General features: G+C 41.1%; 1 protein-coding gene across 6 annotated transcripts in view; it reads left to right on the forward strand.

Annotated features, from left to right (window-relative positions):
- The window catches only part of bahcc1b (BAH domain and coiled-coil containing 1b), a 111,234-nt gene that overhangs the window by 59,867 nt on the left and 24,823 nt on the right, over positions 1-26,544 (forward strand). For all 6 annotated transcript variants that reach the window (XM_077503775.1, XM_077503779.1, XM_077503776.1 and 3 more), the window contains 8 exons: positions 11,930-12,088; positions 16,489-16,599; positions 17,689-19,653; positions 20,246-20,357; positions 20,881-21,074; positions 21,962-22,102; positions 22,955-23,127; positions 25,115-25,478. In XM_077503775.1, coding sequence (XP_077359901.1) covers positions 11,930-12,088; positions 16,489-16,599; positions 17,689-19,653; positions 20,246-20,357; positions 20,881-21,074; positions 21,962-22,102; positions 22,955-23,127; positions 25,115-25,478 — 3,219 coding nt within the window. The remainder of the gene's footprint in view (positions 1-11,929; positions 12,089-16,488; positions 16,600-17,688; positions 19,654-20,245; positions 20,358-20,880; positions 21,075-21,961; positions 22,103-22,954; positions 23,128-25,114; positions 25,479-26,544) is intronic.

Raw genomic sequence — 26,544 nt, forward strand, 5'->3', positions numbered from 1 at the left:
GGCGAGAAAAATGATTTTACTCTGAAAGTTAATTCTTCCACTAACCAAGACGTTTTCAACCCATTCATAATCGATTAGTTGCTCACTATTCTGTTGTTTTGCTGGAAAACTGATATTTGATTAATTATGTCTTCAAGCAATTGAGGGAAAATTTAATGTTCTCCTTGGTTGTCATATTCCCAGAAGAGTGGAAAATAAAGATGGACTATTCCATATTTGCTCTAATATCCCTTCTTAATTCACAAGCCTTACCCATGCAGTGTAGTGGGTTAAAAAAAAAAAGTCTACACACCCCTGTTAATAACCCATGTTTTTGGTTTAGGGTTATTCATTTCATCCAAAAAGTTAACTGAAATGAATAACTCAAAACAACACTTTTTTTTTTTTTTTAAACAAAACAAGCAAATTTGGGGGTTTGGTATAGAATTAGTTAAAGCGAATCCAACAAGCTTTTTGGCACAGATATCAGTAAAGGAATGCTCTAAAAACCTTTTAAACTTTTTTTTTTTTTAAATAAAGTAAATAAATGTACAAAATTGGGTCAAAAAGCAACTGACCCAACATTTTGGGTTATTCATTTAGAGAAAAATGTTGGGTCAAATGAATCCACAAAAAAAAACTATAATCCTCCAAAATTGGGTTGTCGGGGTTATTCATGTGACCCAACTTTTTGTGCTATTCATTTTCATCTAAAAAGTTACCTCAAACGAACAACTCAAATGATGTAAGCTGTAATGTGTCCGAAAGGAAAAAAAATGAATAAACCAAACCAATTATCATTATTATTATTATTTATTTATTTATTTATTTATTTATTTTTGGTCGTTTTGTACAAAACAACCCATTCATTTTAGAGGGAAAAAAGGAAAACACAAAATATAAAAAAATAATAATAATAATAATATTTGAAATGTACAGTATTTGGTGTTATGCGCAGGTACTTTAAATCTTTAAATGGTGACAGGTGTGTGCTGATTTCCATTGATTAATTCTGAACACAGCTTCGTCCCTATTCTAAGAAGGATGTGCAGATTTGTGCAACAATAATTATTTGATATTTATATTTATTTATTTATTTATTTATTTATTTATTTATTGCTTCCCCTCTTGAAAAGATTTTTTGTTTTAACTACAGCTCTCAATAGTGGGAACATAAGTAAATTATTATTTTTTTATATGATCACAAAAAACCTGGCATTTGAATAGGGGTGTGTAGACTTTTTTTTTTTTTTTTTTATCCACCGTAGTGGATGTGAGTGGCAAACATTAACACTTTGAAACTCTCAAATTGAGCCCATCCAGAGATCAGACTTTGATATTTTTAATATGTTCTCATTTGTCCCGCCTGACTCCGCAACATCTTTTATTTTTTGTTTGTGTGTGTGTGAAAATGTCACAGAAAAATGCAAATGTGTTATTCGAGGGAAAAAAAAAAAGATTCCTGCGTAATGTTTGTACAAGAAAGCGACGTGCAATTAGAGCGATACTTTCACACCAACTTCCAAAGTTTTTCAAGCTGTAATTGTAATGAGGAACACATGTTAAGGCGTAGGAGCGACGTAATCCGGCACCAGAGGGGACGTGGCTTTAAATCGGGATTGTGCACTAATTAACTTGAAATGTGTCAAAGTCGGATTTTGGCGTCCCGTTCGGCTCCGCCGACGGCTTTGCCGTTGGTCCTCCAGGTGGATCTCATCCGACGCATCTCTCGTCGCTGCGCACGTGAGAGTTTGCGATTGGGTGTGGCGCACGCAGGCATGTTGGGCCGGAGAAGAACCAGAACTCCCAGAGCAAGCTTGCACACAATGCAGGCGCTCCAGATGAAATTGCATTATTGACTCTTACCGAGCCATTCCTAAAAATATCCGTAACCTTATGCTTCTAATTCATGTGTGCGCGCGTGCATAGCGATCCGACCCAGTCTTGTATGACCCGTTGTTTCCGAAGTCCCCTGATGTTCTTTGATACCCCCTACCTCCTTTTTAACCAGTAGTGGGCCACTTTATAACCTAAATTCTAGTGATAGGCCGATGTTTTTTTCAAGGCCGATACCGATTATTAGTAGTCAAGGAGGCCGATAACCGATATTTCAATCCGATATTCATCAGCAGTAAAATAAAAACAAAGCAAAACGTTTTCTTTTAAACTATATTGACAAATTTGTTTAAAAAAATATAACAAAAAATTGCAGAGCTTCCAAGGTCATTAGCATGTGTTAAGCTAAATTTAAAAAAAATTTATAATAATAATAAAAATTAAAAAGCAAGTAAATAGATCCCTAAAGATTTCTACTGTAAATAAAGTTTTCTAAAATTTTAACATAATTTCTTGATTGATTGATTTATTTTTTTTACATAAAAAATGGAGGGAGTTCCTAATTTTTATAAAGTGGAAATTTAAATAGAGCCATAAATGAAAAGTTCCCTGAGTGACAAATGCCAAATGTTGTTACGTCTGTTTAATAATTAGCATCATTTTTTTTTTTATAGCATTTTGTCAAAAATATTGGGTCTGCTCTAAACTACTCAATATGCACAGTTGCATGCTTTTATATTACTTTTTTTTTGTATTGATTGTATAATTATGACATGATAGTGGTATTATTAAGAGGTGGACTGAGTCTGGTGAAACTACTGAGAACTCAGATACCAATTTGGCCAAAAAGTTCAGCCTTGGACTCATCAGACCGCAGCATATTTTCCCACATGCTTTGGAGATTTGGTTATGGTCCAATGAAACTAAAGCCAAGTATCCCACTGAGGGGTGAACATTTGCGAATGTTGATTTCACGTCAGCGTTTGCTCAAGGTCACAGTGTTTCCTAAATGTTCTCGAAATAGTCTTAACGGTTTCCTAAACAATCTTAATGGTCTTTATTGTCGCAAGAAAATTTTGAACATATTCAAAATTGTTCACAGCATTTCCTAAACAGCCTTTAAACAGTCGTAACAGTTTCCTAAGCAGTCTTAACGGTTTCCTATGCAGTCTTAACGATTTCCTAAACAGTCTTAATGGTCTTTCTTGTCGTAAGGAAATTTTGAACATCTTCAAAATTGTTCAGTGTTTACTAAAAGTTCCCAAACAGTCTTAACGGTTTCCTAAGCAGTCTTAATGCTCTTTCTTGTCGCAAATAAATTTTGAACATGTTGAACAATAGAGACAATTAAGAATGTTTAGAGAACCATCAAGACTGTGTTGAGAACATTTAGGAAATGTTGTGACCATTAACAAACCCTGATGTGAAATCCCTCAGTGGGATACGGGCTTTATCATTCATTCATTTTTATTTATTTTATTTTTTTTTAATTAAAAAAAATACTGTTGAGAAGCTGACATTCTGAGCATTTGGACATTAAAATTAAAAAGGTATCTAAACGATCAATCGATTATCAAAAATAATTATCGATTCATTTGATAACCTCCAATTATAAGAGGGTGTGCATGTAGACATGTGTGATATTTTGGTCATTTATTTTTACTTGCCCTCTCAAAAGATTAAGAAAAAAAAAAACGTTTTAGCACACATTATTGGTGGAAAAAGTTTTGAAATGATTTGTTTTGCTCTCATTTTTGTTATATCACAAAACCTGACATTTGATGAGGGGTGTGTAGACTTTTATATGAGGTCGACAAACAAAAAAAATCTGTGGTGAAAAATGGGAACTTTTTCCTTCGTACTCACATTTTGACGGAACATTTTGTCGGTCACCTTTGTCAACGGAAGGCATTTTTTAAACATGGCCTTTTCTGTTCATTGAATCGGGCCTGCTAGTCCGTTTTATGATTGATTCTTTGCTTTGTGTAATGACCGAGCGCTCCCAGCCAGCAGGTGAAGCGTCTTGTAGGGGGAGCTTGACGTCGAAGCTGCGAGATCGCGGATCTTAGTCGGGAGTGCGTGTGTGTGGCGAGACATTAGTTTGTGTGTGTGTGTGTGTGGCGAGAGTCTGGTCCGCAATCTGGGAGTCGGGCTTTGAGCTGCTGTTCATAGTCTGCTGATTTATGCGCCTCGCAGGGAAATCTCTCATTTGTTGCTCTTTCATCTCATTTTTCCCCCTCCGCTCTCTCTCTCTCCCTCTCCTCCATTCTCCGTCCTCTCTCTCTCTTTTTTTTTCCCCCCGTAATGTGATTCAGTGCAGCCGCTCGTCCCAGATGACACGCCATTGCTTTGCCTGCGCGCCGCTCTCCCTCCGCTTACTCCGACATGAATGAGTCAAGAGGAATAGTTGATGAATAATAAGATAGAGCGGAAGGGAAAATGCTATCTGGATGTCGTCGAGCAAAAGAACTCCTTTTTGCTCCCCGGAACATATTCTTTGTAAGCACTGTTCAGGCCTTTATTGACACACTGAATGTGTTTGCATCGCCCCGGCGTGCGCACGCGCGCGTGCGTCTTTCGAGGCTCCCGCCACCGCCTTGTTTGAGTAGCCCTGTCACTTGTGCAATCCTGGGGTGTCAAAACAGATCAGAAAGGTCTGGCTTGACTCCTGCCACTAAATACAAACACGCGCGCACGCGCGCACCCACGCACACATAGTCAGACGCACACGCTGGCTCAAGGCTCGATGCCAGGGCCCTTGGTGGTTGGAGGCTTATGAAAGGCTCGGGCTGACGAGAGTTTGCCAAGTGTACGGCAATAGGCGTAGCAGCCAAACTAACGAGAGTCAGAACCTCTGACACACACACTTACGCACGCACACACTCGCACTAGGGACTGTACAGACTGACAGTGGTGAGTGTGTGGATCGAGGTGTTTGTCAACTGGCAAATGTGGCGATAATTCACCAGCATACTGATGCGTCGTGTCAGGATCCAACTTTTGTTGTTGTTGACTTGAAAAGGCTTTCATATTATAAACGCATTGAAAAAACTTATTTATTTTTAAAAGAATCAGACCTACATCAAACAGTCTCCCTGCTTCCCCTGTTACTCAGGAACTACAAGAATGCTAGTCGCTAAGCTAACATGCGCCGCACCTGCAAAAAAAGCCTCTGCTGGCCAGCTAGCATGGCTAACCACTCTCCTAGCGATGTGCGCTACATCTTGTGTTTTTTGCTGTTTTGTTTTCAAAATAGGTTAAAAAAAAATCTTCAAACAATTGTTTTTTCCAGTCAAGACTGCCAGGCAGGTTTTCGATTTAGTGGTAAAAACGATGGTGTGAAGAAAAGAAGTTTAAAATCTAACGAAAAAAGAAGATGAGATAAACAAATGCCAAAGCGCTAGGACAGTGTTTAGCCATGCTAGCTAGTCAGCCGCAGCTCATTGCTGGTGTGTAGCAAGTTAGCTTAGCGACTAGCTTCCTGAATAAGCGGTACATTTTAAAGTGGTTAAAAAAAATCTTCAAACAATATTTTTTTCCAGTCAAGACTGTCAGACAGGTTTTCGATTTAGTGGTAAAAACAATTTTGTGAAGAAAAGAAATGTAAATTCTTAATAAAAAAGAAGACGAGATAAACGAACGCCAAAGCGCTAGGACAGTGTTTAGCCATGCTAGCTAGCCATACACAGCTCATTGCTGGTGTGTAGCAAGTTAGCTTAGCGACTAGCTTCCTGAATAAGTGGGACATTTTAAAGTGGTTAAAAAAAATATACAAATTGTGAAGTTTGTCAGCAAGATTAAGAGATTTTTCTTTACTGGGAAAACAACAGTGTGAAGAAAAGAAACTTAAAACGTAAACCCCAAGTTGCTAATGCTCACCTTACTGGTGGCAAAACAAACAAACAAACAAACAAACAACAAACAAACAAAAACACCCATCCAGTCATCACTAAAGGAGGTTTTCATTGTTTTCAGCTTCACAAAGGACCCCATTCAGAAACAATTTAATTGTACTATTAAAACATAAATTTATATCATGATATATATTATTACCGTGAATTGATTTAATTTGTACCATGATGGGATTTTTTTTTTTCCATAGTCCAGTATAAATAGTAGCTTAACATTTTGTGTTTTAAAACAAATTCCTGCGAGAACATGCTGCTTTGTGATATCAGTCTTATTCCTGTTTTGTCTTCCTGCTCTTCCGCGGTTCTCCTCCTCCCTTCCCCTCTGCAGAATAGTGTGAAACCTTGGGACGATTGGGCCTGCTATCTTTCATCTCGCTGTTAGCTTTCACCTTCGATCTTTGCTCAAACGTGAAGCACAGAGGTTATTATTTCTTTCCACCGTGCACCTCCGTTTTTTTTGTTTTTTGTTTTTTTTTGTTTCATGTCGCTGCAAGCAACATTCTGCACATATTTTATATGAGTAGTTTAAAATAAATGCGAGAAAAAGAGTTATCATCCAAAAATAAGACGCTAACCTTGGCTGCTTTTCATCATTTGACACCTTCCCTGGATTTTGCATTTAAAACATTTATACTTCCACTGTTTTTAAACTGACAGCCTGCCCTCATTGAACCGTTTTTAATTAAAATTGGCACTCTTAAAAAAGGCTGCCTTGTACCTGCGGAACTGTGAGGGCACTTAAGTACAATGCGCCCGATATTCTTTCTCAACAACCTTTTGGGTTACAATAAAAAAAATAAAAAATAAAAAAAATAAAGTTTGGCATTGACATATTCCTATAATGTTGTGTTTTTGAGTACAACTATCCTGGCCTTAACTGTGTTAGTTCATTAAAAAAAAAATCTTAAAGCACATAGATTATCATTAATTGACTTTTCAAAATCAACGATAAAGATAATGTCAGATGCTTTTAAAGGGGAGGTCAAGTTAAAAAAAAAAATAAAAAAATCCTTACAATAACATGTTCTATGTGTGTAGTCTAAACACGGCAATAGGAGTAATGTTGCATTTATGGAATATGAATCAAGCTGCTTTATTTTTTTGTCCATCCTCGGGGGCGGCCATTTTGCCACTTGTTGTCGACTGAAAATGACATCACTATTATCACATGACCAAACCCAGACAACAAGTGAGCCGGGATTGGTCGTTTCCGGAGCCCTTAGGCACTGTGATGTCATTTTTAGTCACCAGCAGAGGGCGATGTATAATGTAAAATGGCCAACCACTGAGATGGACAAAAACGGGCTGATTTTGCTCATATTCCACAAATGTAATAGTAATCAGAATGCCGTTTTTTGACTAGTGGGGGTGCATAGAAAATATTACGTTTAAAACTTTTACAAAATCTATAGATTTTTTGGATTTTTTTAAAACAATGCGGGGACTCAATAAAGTCGATTCGTAGCCCTTTTATCTACAATGACACCGAAAACATGCTCAGCAGTTGAACCTGCACGTTTTCTCCCCAGCCCGTGTGCAAGCTTTGCTCATTTAACTGTCAAAGCATAAACCAACAAATCAAACTGTCAGTACGGCTGACGGATTTCAAGTGAACAGAAAGTCCTAATTTTTGCTGTCTTGGATTGTCAGCATCTGATCGGAGGATTCAGTGAGACGCTATTGACACGCTTCCATCACATGGTGCCATCTGGGAGAGTGGGCCGCACTCGAGCGGCGCTTTCGACTTTAATCACCACTATGGAGGCCGAATATAGAATCTTTCTCAGACGGCGCGTTCCGTTTATAGCAAATAACATGTATAGTAACATGCAGCGCATAATCTCAGGTCCGCTTGGGTCACTGTTGCGTTTATTTACTTTCTGATGCATGTCTGCGGTTGATGCGAGGAACAAAAGCCCGGCTGAGTGGGGGTTAGGGTGCGTTTGTTTAGCCTCGTCTTTGCCTCTCACGCAGCCCTCCGCTGACGTATCTCGTCAGTTCAGCCTCGCGCACGCCGTTTGGACCTCAGAGCTGCGCGGGGGGAACAACGGGAGGATGTAAGGGTGACAGATGGAAAGGGAATGTCGGGATGGGGATAAAACAAAGGCGGAAACGGAGGGCAGGAAGAGACGGAGGCGAGGAGTGGGGGAGGCATAAAAAAAAAATGGGCAGGAATGAGTTTTACGTTAGCGGCTGGCCTCTCTCTCATGATTTTCCATATCAGCCGGGCCGGAGGAAGCGGGCAAATATGATTTTCTCCTCAACTCGCCAACATAAAACGGACTGAGCGGGCAGGGAAGGGAGGTGACAGGAAAAGAGGGAACGGGGGGGGCAAAACAGGCAAAATGGATGGAGATAAGTAAATGGAAAAAGATGGTGGGGAAGGGTGGAGCTGGGACTGAAGAACAGCTGTGGGAAGAAAGGCCCACAGTGGAATGTTAAGTATTTCAACTCTAAGAACACTAATCAATATCGCTAAGTGTTTGAAATAAAACATTTTATTGACTTATTTCATCAACATGAACTTTTATGTTTTGAAGACATTTTAAGATGGTCGTAACTTAAAAACGAGTGCGTAGCTTTTAACTGACTTTTTTTTCTTCTTCTTCTTCTGTTGTACATCGTAAAAGATGAGGTACACACAGACCATCGAGTCTATCATTTTCTCTTTGACACACGCCCGCGTGTGCGCGTGTATGCGTGTGTGTGTGCCCACACTGCCAGGGGGGCCTTGTGAAACCAGCCCGAGACGTACTGTATATGAGCTGTGTTTTATTATGACTGGCTGAAAGGCCACTGATCTACTGTTGTACAAGTGTGGTTTGCAGCTTCAAGTTAAAAAAAACAAAAACAAAAAAAACAACACAAAAATCTGCCAAAATATTTCAACATGGGGAAGGAAAATAGAACAGAAAGTGGTGGGGGGGGGGGGGGGGGGGGGGGGGGATAGATGAAGTTCTGCCAAATTCCTTGTCGAACTTATTCGTACAAAATATGGTGACTGGTGAGTGACATGGGAGCCATTGAATGAGTCAACGCAGGTTAGGGCCTGATTGTTAACTGGCTAACAATTAGCCAGTCTTCTTGGTAAATAGGGCCTAATTAACTGATTTGCTCCCCAAAACTTATAAATACGTTATATTTTAAATATTGCCACGTTCCCAAAGACGTATTTATATGTTTTAAAATTATTATTATTATTATTACTATTTTTTTTTAATGCTAGAGCATAGAGAAGGCTTTGATTCAGCCTCTGAACTGGACAGAATGCTTGAAACAATGGTAGTTATTACAAAAACGGCCAGCAGGTGGCAGCAGAGTATAAGAGATCAACCAGGGCTATGTTGCAAAAAGCTCCTTCCCCACTGTTTTAAACAGATTTGTCACTAATGATGAAACTTAGCTATATTTTAATGCTAATTTCTGCAAAACGGAAACAGACAGAAATATACTTTGTTTTCCTGATGAAAGAAGAGACTCTAATCTTTCTCCGTGTTTTTATAGTAATAGAATACAATATTCTGTGGGCCTTGCAAAATAAGTCAAAATCCAGTAAAACAGTCAGGAGCAAACGGCGTTGCTTCGGTGAAAATGGCTGGGAATATGAGATGATAATAATAATAATAATAATAATAATAATAATAATAATAATCAGAATAATCAGAATAATAATCATAATCATAATAATATAAAACATTTTAAAATAAAAAAAAATGTTTTTTTTATTTTATTTTATTTTTATTTTATTTTTTTTAGAAAGAGCTCAGAATTGTTTATTCGGCAGTCTTACCGATTCAACATTTTATCATCATTGCGCTTTTTTTTTTTTTAGTTGTGTGTGTGTGTGTGTGTGTATGCGTGCGTGCGTGCGTGCGTGTGTGCGTGTGAATTTGCGCAAATTTGTACTCATTAGTTCACCTAAAACCTACTAAAAATCCCATTACCCTTCACCTTAACCGGATACTTCAGAGTCTTGCCAGAGTCGTGAAGTTCAGAAGGTCAGGAGACCAGAGGAAAGGTCAAAGGAAAGAAAGATGAATCAAAGTGAAATCCAGCAGCAACTAAATACCGCCTGCCATAAAAAAAAAATCAAAAAAAAAAATCAAAAAAAAAAATCTGTTGATTAATTGTTTATTGAAATCATAGACTGTTTTCTGCATGAAGACATCAAAAGAACTGCCTGGGTGCACTAGTGTGCGCTAGTGAGTACGTGTTGGAGGTGAAGGTACCGCGCATGCACGTGCGTGCGTGCTCAGCCCTCTGATGCGAACTGTTGTCGTAATTGTCTCGGCGAGGCGGTGTTTATGGGTAACGACCCAGCCCACCGCACTTGCTCCGTCTCCCCATCCAGCGACTAATTACCTGACTCCCTGTGGATTTGTTTCTTCCTTCCCCCGACAACTGTTCAGGTTGTTCCACCAAATGAGAGCGCGCCGATAAGTGCGGAGACATTCAAACGAGCCAAACTAAACAGAGCCCGTTCGCTCGCCGGCTTCCACTGCTTACGCCGGCGTGTGCGCGCGCGGTGGAAATGTACCACTGAGTCCCGGTGTGATTTCTGTTCGAAAGTCGTGTCAAATGCTCAGCGTGTTTAAGCAGCAGCCGCGGAGAAATGTGGTGAAAATATCATGAGGCTGAGATTCGAAGTGATTCCAGTGAATGATTATGATCATGATTATGAGACCCCCTAAAAAATATATTTTTTTGACTATAGGAGATTTTGCCACCCATTTAGTTTTAACTAATTCACTCCCAGCCATTTTCACTGAAGCAACCTGGTTGTTATACTGGATTCTGACTGATTTTGCAAGGCCCACAGAATATTGTTTTCTATTGCTATAAAAACATGGGACCTACCAAAAGAAAGATTAGAGTCTCTTTTCTGATCAGGAAAAAAAGTATATTTGCATCTGTTTCCGTTTTGCAGCAATTACCATTAGAATATCGCTAAGTTTCATTATTATTCACAAACCTGTTGAAAACACTGGGGAAAAGAGTTTGTTGCAACATTGCCCTGGCTGATCTCTTGTACTCTGCTGCCACCAGGTGGACTTTTTTTGTAATACATACTATTGCTTTAAGCAACCTCTTCAGGTCAGAAGCTGCATTAAAGCCTTGTGTATGCTTTAGCATACCCCCCCACCCCTATATATATATATATATATATATATATATATATATATATATATATATATATATATATATATATATATATATATATATATATATATATACGTTTTTGGGACCATGGCAATATTTAAAATAGAACGTGTTTATATGTTTTTGGGAGCAAATGAGTTAATGGCGGGTGGGCTGTGGATGCCCTCACTCAGACGGATGCACAGGACCGCCACCAATCATTAATTGCATTTTTTTTAAATTCCAAATTTTACATTTCCTAGAATTTTGAAATTTTCAAAACAATCACTTTTTTGTTATATTTATGAAAACAGTCAGTTATCAGGTTGAAGTTTTATTTTTATTTTTGCAAGGCAATTAGTAGTGTGCCCACAATGAGTGAGTCTATCGCTTATTGGTTGTTTTTCCTCGGATGTGGTTGTTTCTTGCACGTGATGTGATGTTGCACAAGATGGGGATGATTTTTGTCTTTTTACTTATTTTGTCTTTTAATATGACAAAAATTACTTACTTTGCTAACTCTTCTTTAAACTAATAAAAGAGAATAAAAGCTCCAAGTAAGTGCTCCATGGTTGCCATGGCAATGCCAGTGACATTATTATCTTAATTTCAAACCCATGTATCCACATAACGATTACTTAATTAATTACGCATTGGTACTTTAATATTCACTTTGAGTTAATAAGAGAAAAATCTGATGTGTATGTTAAAAAAAAAAAAGATGTAATTTGGGGCATCTGCAGTCTATCTTGAACAGATAATTTTCTCAAGGGCAGGTCATATAATTTCATTTTTCGACAGCACTTTTATTAATATAATTGCTCTCTACTACCAAACCAATATACTTTATTTTATGGTGCACAAAAAAAACAAAAAAAAACATGTTTGAATTTCCAGGATGAAGTTTACAATGAAGCATTCTGTCATTCTTCTTGGCTTTAGAGGAAGTTTGTGCGCACATCTGTTCTCGTAATTAAACATGCTTTCATTCTTCTCCTGAGCCAAATTTAATCAGCAATGTTCAGAAACGTGACCTCTAACCTTTTTTTTCCTCTGTCTCTCAGGTGCTTCCTTTATGGGTTCCTTCCTGTCCAGCAGTTTGGGGTCGCCGGCCTCCCACCCGCCTCACCCCTCGGGACCCGTTTCCTCCCCGTCCTCTCCCTCGTACCGGACCGGACCCCATTCCAACGCCTCCCCTATCTGGTTCCCTCATTCGCATGAAGGTAACACGCACGCACGCGCGCGCACGCGCGTAGCATTTGGTTTCTGGTTAATCCAAGGTTTTGGTTTTGGGATTAGACGGCGATGAAGACATTAAGTGGTTTAACCAACACATGAAGCTGTGATGCCTCAGATGACGCTACTTACAACACACACGCACACACACACACATGCTGAACTCATCTGGCACTAGAAGCATGTGGCTTTGTGTTTGGCGCTGGTTTTGGCGGAGTTTCAGTACCCTGACCCCAAAAAAATGGCGTCTAATATCTCCTTGAACATGCACACTAAAAAGTCAAAATATAACTCTTTTCAGTTGACACCTCCGCCCCCTTTTTTTTTTTTTTTTTTTTTACGTTGACTTCCTCTCACTCATCATCCTTCGGCCCCTGACCCACTTTGAGGGTTTTATGAGGTCGTCCAACCCTCGTTACGCACACACATATACAATTTCCATCGCTGCAGAGGAAATTACATTGACTTACATTCATTTCCTGTACCGCAAACCGAGACTTGACCCTAAAACATAATGATATACTTTATGGTGGGGCTAATTTCTCATTCCCCGAAGACAGGTGTGTCCTCGCCGCTACGCAACACCTGCGCCAATTATCCAATTCCAGGGTTGTATCATAAATAATCTTACAGTCAATGTTTGGTAACATTTTTGGAGTAGTACAGTATGTGGTGTACCTAATGAAGAGTATGTGTATGTTTTTTAGACACATAACCCCCCACACCGAAAGCTTAGCTCTATTTCCAGTATTTTCTGTCCAGAGGCCCCACCTTCAGCCCCGCCACCCCCCTGTGGGCTAACCGACCTCCAACGGCCCCCTTCCTGATCACAAAGATCTACGCACACAGTGTCGTCTTTTGACAGTTAACCGTTTGCGGTCCAACAAGGAGTTTGACAGAGTTATCTGTACTTTTCAGTTTTCGCTTTGTGTGTTGTGTTGCGTGACTGAAATGTTCAAAAATGACATATTAGGCCTATTCTTCCCAAAATGTGTGAAAGTGAGTCATCAAAAAGGAAAAAAATAACTCTCGGTATGACGGCTCTTGTTGCCGTGGATTCAAATAGAACCGAGTCAGCTATATATCAGCTTGTTTGCTTAATAATCAATATGGTATCGATTGATGAAATCAATTTGATAAGTGATGGTGCTCAAAATGAGCTGCACAGTCCATATTGACTTGCGCTACTTGATAACAATGTGGCTGTTTTGAATATGGCGTCTTGAGATCCGACTTCCATTCATTCCGTTACCATGCTTGTAACTGAAAGCAAAAATTGTGTTTTTTTTGCCCAATAAAATGAATAACAGCAAAACATGTTTGTTATTAAGAAACTATCACTCGTCATCGTGCTGCTCCTTCTGATGTGCCCGCCTTGGCCACTAGGAGGCAGTAAAATTCTATCATGGACACAAACATGAATTGTCACGAGTTTCAGGGATTCTGTAAGACGTATATTGCTTGCAAGTCAAAGCAAAAAAGTTGGGTCATTTGTCAAGGCATCACTCTACCTATTTAATTATTGTTAAATATGAAACAGATGTAAATAACTATTCTCATTGATTATCTAACGGCACAATACTCTGAAATCTCTGAACAAAAAATTATCCAAATATTTTTGCATCAAATCGTGAGTAAATGCCAAATTTCAGAATGCTATTTAAGTGGTTGTCAATGCGCCCTCTAGTGGACAAATTTAGTCACAACAAAATATTTACTGAAAACTGTCCTCAAGGGTCAGATTGGAACCTTTGATGGGCCGGTTCTAGCCCACGGGCCGTTTGTTTGACACCCCTGCATTATATACTCCTGAGTTACATTCTGAGTAATTAAAACTCTTTTATTGCAACACGTTATTAAAAAATAAATAAATAAATAAAAATAAATAAATAAATAAACACCCACAGTGGCAGCCGATCTTGAGCATTTTAACTCATCTTTCAAGCCATCTGCTGGCCGTAGTTCGTTGGTGTTTTTGATTCCACAACCCATTGACCAGGCAGCGCTGCACTTAGATCTTGCACATCCCATTGGTTTAAAAAAAACAAAAACAAAAACGTAGTTGACGTCATTTAACGTTCATGGCAGCATACGTCTTGTTTTTACTGATCGTTATTAAACGTTTTTGGCAGTCAAAGAGTTAATAGATTCTCAAATAAATTGATAATGGCAAGCAGTGCGTCTGAGTCTTAAAGAGGAAGAAGTCACATCTCAATATGCACATGTGAGTGTATGCTTTGAACTTTTTGACAAATTTGAAGATAAAAACTTGATTCAACGTTCCAGTTCTGAAACGAGACAACCGGCTCATTTGTAGCTCATCTGGCAATAAATAGCAACATTTAAGCCCTGGAAATGAGCACTAATGTCTCCTGGAGTGGCTGTCTTATAAATCAGCTTCATAGAAAGAAGAGGCGGCGGGCGGGATGGCAACGGAGCAGAGAGCAGCGGCAGTCAATGGAGAGCACCGGTGTGTGTGTGTGTGCGTGTGTGTGTCGCCTATCAGACAGATTTTGTGTCTGCGCTGGCTCAGCTTTTGATGTTGGGAACACGCGCGCGCGCGCTCGCATTCACGAGCATGCCGGCACACTACAAATGATTGTTTTTAAGAATTCAAGCCAGGGAGCTCCGCCGGGCGCGCTGCCAGCTGGCCGCTGTCCAGCGAGTGGAGTGTGGAGCCAGCACAAAGAGGAGAGACCTGGCCGACACGCACGCACGCATGCACGCTTGCACACGGAAAGGCACAGTTGTATGACATATTTACGCACACACGCACACACCTGTCCTTGTTTCATGGCTCCTCGCCGTACTTTCTTCGCCGCCGTCCTCTCATCTCTTCCATCTCAAAGCTCTCCACTTCCCTTTCACTCCCCTCTTCATCTTCCATCGCAAACAACGCGCGCACATTTGCCTCCCTGCACGCCTCATGGCAGCAACATCGCATTACGGCCTTTTCATATCGACAGGCCTTCTTCTTTTGGTGTCTCTTTTACTCGCACTCCCGCTTTGTCATTTATTCAATCTCTAACCCTTCGTCCTTTTGGTCCCCCACTTTGCTCGCCCCCCCCTTCAACGGTCTTTGTTCCTCTCTTCTTCCTACCCTCCTGAATTTTATTACTTGTCATTACTCGGGGGATTGGCTTTAGATGGCTGATAGAGCCTTTTGGCTAATTGTTGCCATTTAGATTCACTGCTTGTTAACCGTTCAGTGTAATCGCGCATGCACACACAGCGTAGCGGTGCGTTTACATGGCCGCATGAACAAGCGGCAAGGCCCTCCATGCCACCAAACGCAGACACACATGCCGGAGCGGAAAAGGGGGTGTCGGCGGTTTTGCAGCGCGACTGTGGAATGCGTAGGATGAGTTTTTATGGAGTGCTGTTTACTTTGGCCACCACCATTAAACTTTTAACGGCTGCCAATTAACGGGCTAGCAAGGACACTCTGTGGGGCATGAAACCAGCTGCTGAACAACAGAGCACGCTCACAAACGCCAATTGGAGCCTTTTGGTGTCCCCGCGTGGAGATGTGTGCCTCTAGTATGTTTACATGTTGCAAGAAAATGCGCAAAACCTGAAGATGCTCGAGTAAGACCCCTGGGGTACACCTTTTCTAATCATGTGGTCATATAAATGCGTATCAGGGTACCTCCTTTGAATGGAAATACGTTTTGTGTTTTACACATGTTCTATTCGCAAAGAATCTTGGTCTGAACTACTTTTATGCCTGGCGGCCATCTTACGTTGCCTCTCACTAAGCTAGCCTAACTTCAAAATGTTGATTTTTGGTGGCGTTTTCATTTATTGTCTGTCTCTACGGTGAAAATGCGGCAGTCTCCATAAATACTGTACGCACATATATGCGTTTATAAGTCCGTGCGTCTGGCGCGCAACCAACCGGAAATACACGATACACACTTCTATAGATTGTATAAAGTTAAGAGCGGACTTTACATCGATTTGCGTAACGAACGTAGCGTTACTGTCCGCTAACACAGTGATCCTCAGTTCAACGTCCTTGAAGACGGGGAACACAGTGGAACGACCATTTACCTCCCAGCGACCTCCCGGGAGGCTCGTGTGTGTGCGTGCGTGCGCTCACTCTGATGCTTCATACTGTTTGTCTTGGGTTTAGGGGGGGGAAGAAATGTGTTTTGGAGGAAAGCAAATTCCATCCGGTTAAATGCTGCAAACATTTGGCAGTAGCTGCCTGCTGTGGTTTTTGTCACCACTTTGTCCACTGTAAATAATGTCAAGTCATGTGGCATGTTAGTGCAAAAAGTTTTTTTTTCTGTTTTACAAAGTGGCAATTTCATGATAGGTTGTAGAAATAAATTGTATGTTTAGAGAGCTGCTGAATGTCAGTGTTCTCCCCTCCCTCTGACAGGGTACCCCAGCTATTCAGGAAGTCTTGCCTCCCCTTTTCTTCCCATGAGTCCCCTGGATCACCATAACAACAGTCTATATGGACAGCACCGCTTCTATGAAACTCAAAAAGGTACGTTTTGGAGAGTTCTGTTACTATATTGGTACCCTGACTTTGACCTTGATTGATTGACTGATGAAATGAATTAAAATGCCGTTAATCTGTTCTATCCCCCCCAAAAACACAGCAATTTGTATTTTTTTTTTATTTTGTATTATTTATTAACTCTTTCAAACCCAACAACGTATAAATACGTTTTTAATACTTTGTCCTTCACTCCCCAAAAAATTTATTTATACATTTTTTGTTGTTGTTGTTGTTGTTGTTGTTGGGGTTTTTTTTTTGCAAGAGCATGCAGAAGGCTTTGAAAAAGTTTCTGACGTGAAGAGGTGGCTTAAAGCAATGTAGTTATTACTTAAAAAACGACCAGCAGTCGGCAGCAGAGTATAAGAGATCAACCATGTTGCACCAAGCTCTTTTTGACAGTTTTCAATAGGAATGTGAATAATGATGAAACTTAGCAATATTCTAATGCTAATTGATGCAAAACGGAAACAGACTAATCTTTCCTTTGGTAGGTTCCATGCTTTTATAGTAATAGAACGCAATATTCTGTGGGCCTTGCACAATCAGTCAAAATCAAGTAAAACAGCTAGGAGCGAAGGGGGTTGCTTCAGTGAAAATGGCTGGGAGTGAATGAGTTAAAATAGCACTGTATTAAAATATAAAAAAATAATAATAAAAGAGAATGGGCAGTGAGTGATAAGTCCAGTTACCATTCTTCCAGTCAGATGTGGAATATGTTTTAAAATTCTGCGACTGATGTATAAATCACTGCAGACTTGGGTCAATTAGCAGAACACAGAGTTCAAAGCAAACAAGGTGAAGCGGCATTTAGCTGTTATGCTGCACATAAATGAAATACGCTGCCAAATGAAGTGAAGTCAGCCCTGAATGTAAATGCTTTTCAGTCCAGTTTATGTTGTTTAAATGTTGTCAAAGCTACTTGTTTTCTCTGCTTTGCTTCTGCTGCACCTGCTTTTTGGCGTTGTCTTTGCTTGTGTGAAGCACATTGAGTTGTCTTGTGTATGAAAAGTGCTTCTATAAATAAAGCTTCCTTGCCTTCCATTCACCCATTATCTACATCCTCTCTTCTCCTAGATCACTTCTACCTGAGAGGCCTTCCAACCCAGCCCCCTCTGCTCTCCACCAACCACAGCCTTCCCCCACTTGCCAGAACCGCTTCTGGCCACCCGCTCGGCTCCTGCAGCCGAGAGACGGACAGCGCGGGAGGAGCTGGCAAGACCACCAGGGAAACGGGCGAGAAAGTTGTTGCAAAGGAGAAAGAAAGATCCAGCAGTAAAGAGCGCCACCAGGAAAATAAAGACAAACATCAGCTTCATCATCATCAAACAAGCCCTGCTGCCACTCCATCAAGCTTCCATCATAAAGCCTACCCGCACCCCTCCCCTGCTTCCCTGCTTCACCTCACTCCCCAAAGCAAGGAGGAGGATTCCAGACACCCTCTGGAGCGTCACAAGGACCACAGAGACAGTGACAGCCAGGGAGGGAAACATACGAGTGCCTGTAAACTTTCCAGTGTTTCTGGTACGGAGACCGTCTCCAGTGAGAAGGGTAGCACATTAAGCAGCTGTAGCGGGGGCGGAGCAGGTAGAACTCCTTCTGGAGGCAGTAGGCGTTGCTATAAAGAACCCATAAACGGGGATATGAGGATCAGTGACTCTTCGAGCGCTTCCTCGGAATGTATAAGAAGAGGTGCGGCCGCAGCCGCAGCCATCTTGGCACCTCCGCACTCTGTGGCCTCCTACTCCATGCCTCCTCCTCCACCTCCGCCACCCGCTCCTCATACCTTGCACATGGGCTCAGCAGTGGTAGGAAGCTGGCTTCACCACCCACATCACCATCCGCACCCGGAGTTTTACTGCTCCCCGGCGCCTATTACCATCGTACCCTCCAAAGATCCGCTTTCTGCAGGGTCTAGCAGGGAGGCAAAAGTCATAGGCGCAACGTTTGTCCCGTCTGTGGGACCGCTGGGAGATCTGGCCGCCCCCGAGTGTCGAGGAGCAGGAAGTGGTGGTAAAAAGGGAGAGGACAAGAACGGAGACGGATCGTACGAAAGTCCCTCTCATCACCTCAGTCGCCTTAGCAGTTGCCAGAAAAAAGACAAATCCCAAACACATTCGCAGCAGCTGGGATACGGCAAGGCTGACAAACCGCCCGACTGGAGCCAACAAACACAGCACTTCCAAAAACACAATCCCGGTGCGAGCTCTCAGCCTGAGCTGCGATTTTGCAGCCTGGAAACGGCCTCGTCCCTCAGAGACGTTGAGGTTGTAGAGGATGTTTATCGGCCTTCGCTTCCGCCAGATGCCCAGGGGACCTACCTTGGGGCTGCACGGTGGTCCACAGCCAAGAATGGTTCTCCACCTTTCAGAGACTGCTCTCAATCGGGATCTCAATCTGACGGAAGGGTGGGCTCGGCCGTTCAGAGGGAGGGACAAAAGGTTGCTCGGATACGACACCAGCAACATAGCAGCCACGGTGCAGAAGATAAGGGAAGAGACAGCCAGGTGACAACATCTTGGGGTTCTCGGAGAGGACCGCAGGATGACCAGAGGAAAGACTCCCGTCATACGTCTGCTAGCAATGGTGAAATAAAGGGACTCGGTACCACAGCCTCGAACAAAGACAACCAGTCTACTCCTCTATCGCATCCCTCGTCACAGAACACAGGAGAGGGCAATGCCATGAAGAACTTAATGAACTACAGCTCCCAGCAGCCTTTACTGCTGCCCCAACGGAGCCCCTTTGGAGGCTTGGGCTGCCTCAAGCAGGGCGGGGAGAGATCAGAGAAGGGGGAAAGAGGCGGAGGCAGAAACAGCTCCTTACAAGACCCACCCAAACAGTCGCTCCCTCCTCGCAGAGGCTCCTGTAACGAGGGAGAGAAGGGCGACAAAGGCGGGAGGGAGGCTGGGGAGGCAGGAGAAGGGGAGGTAAGGCAGCCTCCGGTGGGTATTGCGGTAGCTGTGGCCAGGCCCCCCCATCGTTCTCCAGACAACACCTCTGGACACAGCAGACAGGGCAGAGTGCTGCCCAGCATGAAAGGTCAGACATGGTCTATGTTCTTCACATTCAAAGTCAATTAATGCTATTTTTGGGGCTTTGGGCTATGTTATAAGAAATATGAGCTGTTGGTGTATCCTCCATTTCTTGGTCCGTTTGATGTTAATTGGGGACTCAACAGGGCAGCCAATTATAACACCGCAGACAATTTTTCAAGCACACCAGAATCTTAAAATCACAACTGAGAACTGAGCTTCTATCCCGACTTGTCATTTTGCTCGATAGACAGATGAGACGAATGCCGAATTTTTATTGCATTCACAGGCCTTCTAAAAACTGAAGTATCTCTTAAGTCGCAGTTTTACAAAGCGACACAGTTCAGTAAAGTTCCCAAGGGCATTAAAGATGAGCTTTGTTTCACAAAAGTACTTTCCATGCCCATTGTAGCGAGGAAATCAATCTGGCCAATCAGACAAACAGCGCACAAACACACTCCTGCTAAGGCTGTTAGCATCAAAATAGCGCAAGCGCTACAATTTGCAATCAAAAGAAGAAAAACCAAAGAAACCAAAGTGTTTTTTAATGATCTTGTATGGGGCTTGTTTGTAAACATTTAGCTGCATTTGCGTTGTAGGGGTCTCCCGGCACATGTATCCACTTGGCCGGGAGGCGGAAGAGAGGAAGAGGATGACAGAGGATCAGATCAGTCTTCATCACCTGGACAGGGACAGAGAATTGATCATCAGGTACTTGCAACAAAGCATGAATCAGCACGTCTTGATAGAACGTCGTCGCATCCATTTTCCCCCTCTTTGCAGTTTCTTTTATTCTTTGTCCAAGTCTTTTGGTCTGAGCCTCGCCGTCTCTTTCCGACCCCTCACTCACTCCATTTACTCCACTCAGCCTTTGATGTAGTGTTTCTGTACCACCCCAACACACACGCATGCAAACCCTATCTCGTCGTCTGCTTTTTTCCTCCGAGTAGAGCCGCGATGCCTTAATGTTATGGGGACTAATATAAATGTCTCTGAAGTATCACACTCTTATTATGTAACTCTATTATGTTGTTTTTTTTAAGTACGGCGAATTCAAACCAAATGTCTTAAGATGATGGCGGCCACTGTCACTGTCACTCATCCCTGATGAATATAATGGTTGTCGTGGTAATGAAGATCACAAGGATGATAATGATCATAATGGTGATTGTGACGACACGAAGACGGATAATGAGGATAATGACGAAAGTTTTTTTTTCTACTCTTCGAAAAGGGACAGCAAGGACCGAATGGAGTTTGCCAGGATCCACCCTTCGAGCAGTTGCCACGGTGACCTGACCTCTCACCTCTTGGTGCCCGGAGGCGCCAGCCAGTTGGGGGCTGACCCCGCCGCTCATGCTCATCCGGCTCACCACCATTGGATGCCGAGAACAGGAAGTCCCTCCCTCTGGATGGGGCATTCATATAGTGAGTGTGGAACTTACACCACTAATATATATATATATATATATATATATATATATATATATATATATATATATATATATATATATATATATATATATATATATATATATATATATATATATATATATATATATATATATATTAGGGGTGTCAAAATTAGTGCGTTAATTTTGAGTTAATTGAAAGCTCCTTTAATCAAACTAATTTTTTTAACGCACGATTAATGACTGCCCCTAACTTGGAAAGCCTGTATTGGGGGAATTCCAGTAAAAAATAAATAAATTAGTATCAATAAATTGTAATAATAATGCATATATCTGTGGAGATTGGGGTGAATTTGTATTTTACTATTTTAAAAATGTGCAGAATTTCACAAGATTAGATAGCTCTTATTATGAAAAGAAAAATGCACTGATCTGTCACCTTCTTACAAAAGCAATTATGCCATCGATTGGCAGAAAATTAACCTCAACAACAATTTAATATAACACTTGTTTTTTACAGTACAGTACGTGTTTTTAATTTTATGAATTATGAAATTACTGCATAAATGACTAAAAGATGCATCAATATTTATTTATTTATTTATTTATTTAATTTATTTATTTTTATATTTCTCTACATTTTTTTCCCACTTTTACGTTAACAAAAGTATGAAAACTTAGGAAACAATTAGTGTACATTTATTGTACGTTTAGAACATTTAGATATAAAATGTGTGATTAATCGTGAGTTAACTATTAAAGTTGTGCGATTAATTACGATTAAAAATTTTAATCGCCTGACACCCCTAATATATATTGAAGCTTTTTTTTTTTTTTTTTTTCACCAATTAGTTTGCACGAATGCATGCTGGGAACACTATCGCACCTTTTCTTTTGTTCCAGGTCTAAACCACGTGGGGATGAGTGCCAGTTTCCCCCCAGGTTTAGCCAGCCCTCTGCAGCCTGTGCTTGGCTCACTCACCCAAGACCCCAGCTCCCCGCTGATGGTCCTTCCTACAGAGCCGGGGCCTCATCATCACCTTGGTACATCCCGACACACGCATCAAGCGCTCACCCTCTCCCTCCTCTACATTTGCTCTAACGGAACCGCTACCATTTCTCTCCCAGAGTTTTAGTATCATTGGCTAATCATAATATAATGCTCAACTAAGTCCCTCTGTCAGTGCGAGCGTGTTTTATAGCTTCGTTAATAGGAGCAGCTATTTCCATTGCCCTCAGCAGCATGGGCCCCGGCATTATGCAAAAGCGTTTTAACTGACGTTCATCTCTCCCGTGACAGGATTCTGGCTCGTGTGTGCGCACGCTGAATCGTGTCGTCATGTCTGGACCAAGATGAGACATTGTTCAGCGTTTAAGGGTTCTGTTTTACATCTTAGCCATGCTAGGGAAGTAAGAACGAGTGTGTGCGCGCGCCCTCGCGAGTGTGTCTGAATGCTTCTTTGCAAACAGGCTGTGAAATTTAATTATCTCCCGCCTCCCTTGCTCCGCTCCGTGGGAGTTCCTGCGGAGAAGGGAAGTGCATCCACTGAACCCTTCCCCTGGGAAACATTAGCCCACTCAGGCTAATCTCACAGAACAAAGGTTCCCAGTGACAAAGCAGCCAAGGAGGCGTATGTGTGTGTGAGCATGTGCGTGTGTTAGGAGGAAAGGGCGGGGCTTCACGGAATTACACCGAATTTGAAATAGCCGAATGGAGAGGTTGCGCCGGTTTTGGGGAAGATGGCCTCAGCCAAGCGTCCTCAAAGAGCACCTTTGTGACACACTTGTCTTTGATGCCACACCGCGTACGTTCGCCTCTGTTCTTCATAAAGCGACTTCTTCCGGCTTTAAAGTCAAACTCAAATCCGGCTTTCTCGTCCTGTCTTCTTCTCGCAGACGTTTTAGAGCAGTCGGGACTGTGGCCTCCTGTCTACGGAGCCCGCGGGCCCCCGCCTCACCTGCAGCATCACCCCGTCTACTCCCGCTCCTCATTCCTACGGCAACAGGAGCTCTACGCACTGCAACAGCAACGGGCCATGGAGCATTTGCAACGCCATTCTTTGGGACAGGTACCACATGTTGTTTCAACTTGACCTGCTTGTGGTATGGAGGACCAAAAACTGCCAAAATTCGAAATAAATAAATGACCAAATAAATAAATAAATGTCTAAAAGTGAAAATAAAAAAATATAAAAAAATATATATTTCGAAAATTATATCTAAAAAATAAATATAAATGGAAATAAATCTGTTTTTATTTTCACTTTTAGTCATTTATTTATTTATTTGGTCATTTATTTATGTATTTCGTCATTTATTTATTTAGTCTTTTATTTCCATTTATATTTATTTTTTAGATATAATTTTAATAATGAATATAAAAAATATAATTCATTTTTATTTTCACTTTTAGACATTTATTTATTTATTTAGTCATTTATTTATTTCGAGTTTTGGTCCTCCATAGTTGTGGGGCTCGGCCCAAATGTTTACTTTTTATTTCTTTTAAAGCAGGGGTCTTCAGCCTGCGGCTCTGGAGCCACATGTGGCTCATTAGTCTCTCTCCTGTGCCTCCCTGTGGACCTTTATAAAAAAAAAAAAAAAAAAAAAAAATAGGAGAAATTCTTATTATTTTTTTAGATAAAATATTCTTTAAATGAATTAAGGATTTAGATTTTAAAAAAATTAATAATTAAGTATGTGCCCTGCAACTGGCTGACAACCAGTTCCGTGTACCCCGCCTACTGCACGAAAAAGCTGGGATAGGCTCCAGCACACCCAGCGACCCTTGTGAAGGAGCAAGCGGTTAAGCAGATGGAGGATGGATGGATAATAATTAAATATTCCACATTTGTAAGTTAGCAAAAAAAAAAAAGTCCAAAAACAAAGGAAGAAAGACAGAAAATTACCAAATTACCATAAAATGTTTTTGGAATTGCCAAAAAAATAAAAAATAAAATCATAAAACTCATTTAAAATAAGGCAGAAAAGAAAATGTTCAAAAATTTACGACAAAACATCCAAAAACAAAAGAATAAACCCAGAAAAGTACCATATAATGTAGACAAAATTGCCAAAAAAAAGTCTGAAAATTTATTTTAACAAAGTCAGAAAAAAAACTTTTAAAAAGTAACTATAAAATGTCCAAAAACAAAAGAAGAAACCCCAAAAATTACCATAAAATGTCCACAAAATTGCCCAAAATGTCAGAAATTTATAGCAAAAAAGCCAGAAAAAAATGTCAAAAAATAGCCATTAAATGTTGGAAAAAATGAAGAAGTGAGGCAGAAAATTACCATAACGTCCATACAATTGCCAAAAATGTCATAAATTTGACAGAAAGGCAGAAAAGTCTAAATATGCATGAAAAACTAAGTCTAAAAATAATTACAAAAGAAAGAAAAACAGAGAATCCGATCATTTCAAAATAAAACATCTTAAAAGCCTCGGCTAATCAACTAACCGGAAGTACAGTACGGTTGTGGACCACTGCTATAAATAACAGACTTAACTATACAGACTATAGTGGTTCTAAAAAGTATACACACCCCCGTTCAAATCCCAGATTTTTTTTTGTGATTTGTAAGACGAGAGCTGGCAATAAAAAGAAGCAAGAGAGGAGATTTGAACTTATCCTCATGTTATGTGTGGTACTTGCCAACGGACGAACTAACAGCTGCTAGAAAACAGCAGTTTGTTTGTTTACATTTCAATTTGAGCTTCGACAGCCATTGTGAAGTGATGTCATAAAAAAAAAAAAAAGCGATCAGGGGATTGCAATTTTGGCATCCCTGCACACTGTTGCTAGGGATTGGTGACAAAAAAAACGAAAACATCTTGGCAAGATGTATGCCAAATATCATTATACAGTATTGTTGTATGTTTTAATTTGATTGGAATTATGAGAAGAAGAAGAATGAATGGTCAGATTTTTTTTTTTTAACAGCATTTGCATAATAAATATATTTGTTCAAATGCATTTATAATAACGACAGAAGCAAAATGGAAATTTTCTGACATTCTCGAAGATTATGTTCCTTTTTTTTTTTCTGACAGCGAAAACACGACGAGCCCACCACTCCACTCGAAGACCCTCCTTCTGCATCGAGAACCTCCTCATCGTCATCCTCCTCGTCTTCCCACGTGGCCAAACCCTTCTCGCACACGCCACCCCCGCCAAAGGCATCCGCCCCGTCGCCGGGGATGTGTCCCAGCAGTCGTCAGTCACCGTGCTACCATTCCCCTTCCAGGCGAGCGCACCCGCCCAATCCTCTGACCCCCGCCCCCAGCCCGGCGGCGGCGGCCCCTCGCTCGCCGGCGCTCAGCCCCGCGCCGTCGCTCTTACCCAAAGGCCTGGAGAGGAGCGGCGACAGGGGAGAGGGACAGCCACCTCAGGACTACCCACAATCCCTTGAGCCTGGTGAGTGGGAATGTTAATGATTAATTGATAAAAGCTGAGAGCTTTGGTGAGAGAAAGAGAAAGTGAGGGCGTGGCTGCACATTTCGGTGAATATTTAGCAGTGGTGTGAAATAAGAAAAACAAATGTTTTGTAAATTTGTCATACCACATTAACTCATTTACTCACAAAAACGTATAAATACGTTCTATTTTAAATATTACCATGCTCCCAAAGATGTAATTATACGTTTTGGCTTTGATGCAACTTCTGAACTGAAGAGAATGCTTGAAGCAATGGTAGTTATTACAAAAACGGCCAGCAGATGGCAACAGAGTATAAGAGATCAAAAAGCTCTTTCCCCCACTATTTTAAACAGATTTGTGAATAATGATGAAACTTAGCCATGTTCTATTGCTAATTGATGCAAAATGGAAACATCTAGAAACACACTTTTTTTTCCTGATGAAAGAAGTGACTTTAATCTTTCTTTTAGTAGGTTCCATGTTTTTATAGCAATAGGACACAATATGCTATGGGGCCTTGCAAAATGAGTCAAAATCCAGTAAAACAGCAAAAATGTCCTGGGAGTGAATGAGTTAAAGAATGTTTTTAACAATACAGAAAAAATTGAATAATCAAAAAAAATAAAATAAAAATCTAAAAAGCTATAAAGGTCGAGGATAGCATATGGGCCCTCAATGTGTGCTCGACCTGACCTCCTTACCCTTCAGGGCTCCTTGAGAAGTACAAGGCGGAAGGATATGCATTCATCTGGCCGCATTGTCAGGGGGTGGAGGGATACCATCAATAATAGGAGTGCATGGGTGACAGGGCCGGGTGCTGCAATCACAAGGAAATGGCAGAGTGTCATCAATATCCCGCTCTCACACACGCACACACACACATACGCCGAGTATAGAATACTGTAACGTTCGCACGCTGTTCCATCTGCACCCTGCTGTCAGTGTATTATGCCAACTTTAATCACATCCTTCATCCTGTCTGCCAGAACTGAACGGCCATACATTTAAAACAAAAATGAGAAATGAACAGATGATACAAATCCCCGCTCTTTGTAAATATTCA

Source organism: Festucalex cinctus, chromosome 17, assembly GCF_051991245.1.
Source record: "Festucalex cinctus isolate MCC-2025b chromosome 17, RoL_Fcin_1.0, whole genome shotgun sequence".
Taxonomy (NCBI): Eukaryota; Metazoa; Chordata; class Actinopteri; order Syngnathiformes; family Syngnathidae; genus Festucalex; species Festucalex cinctus.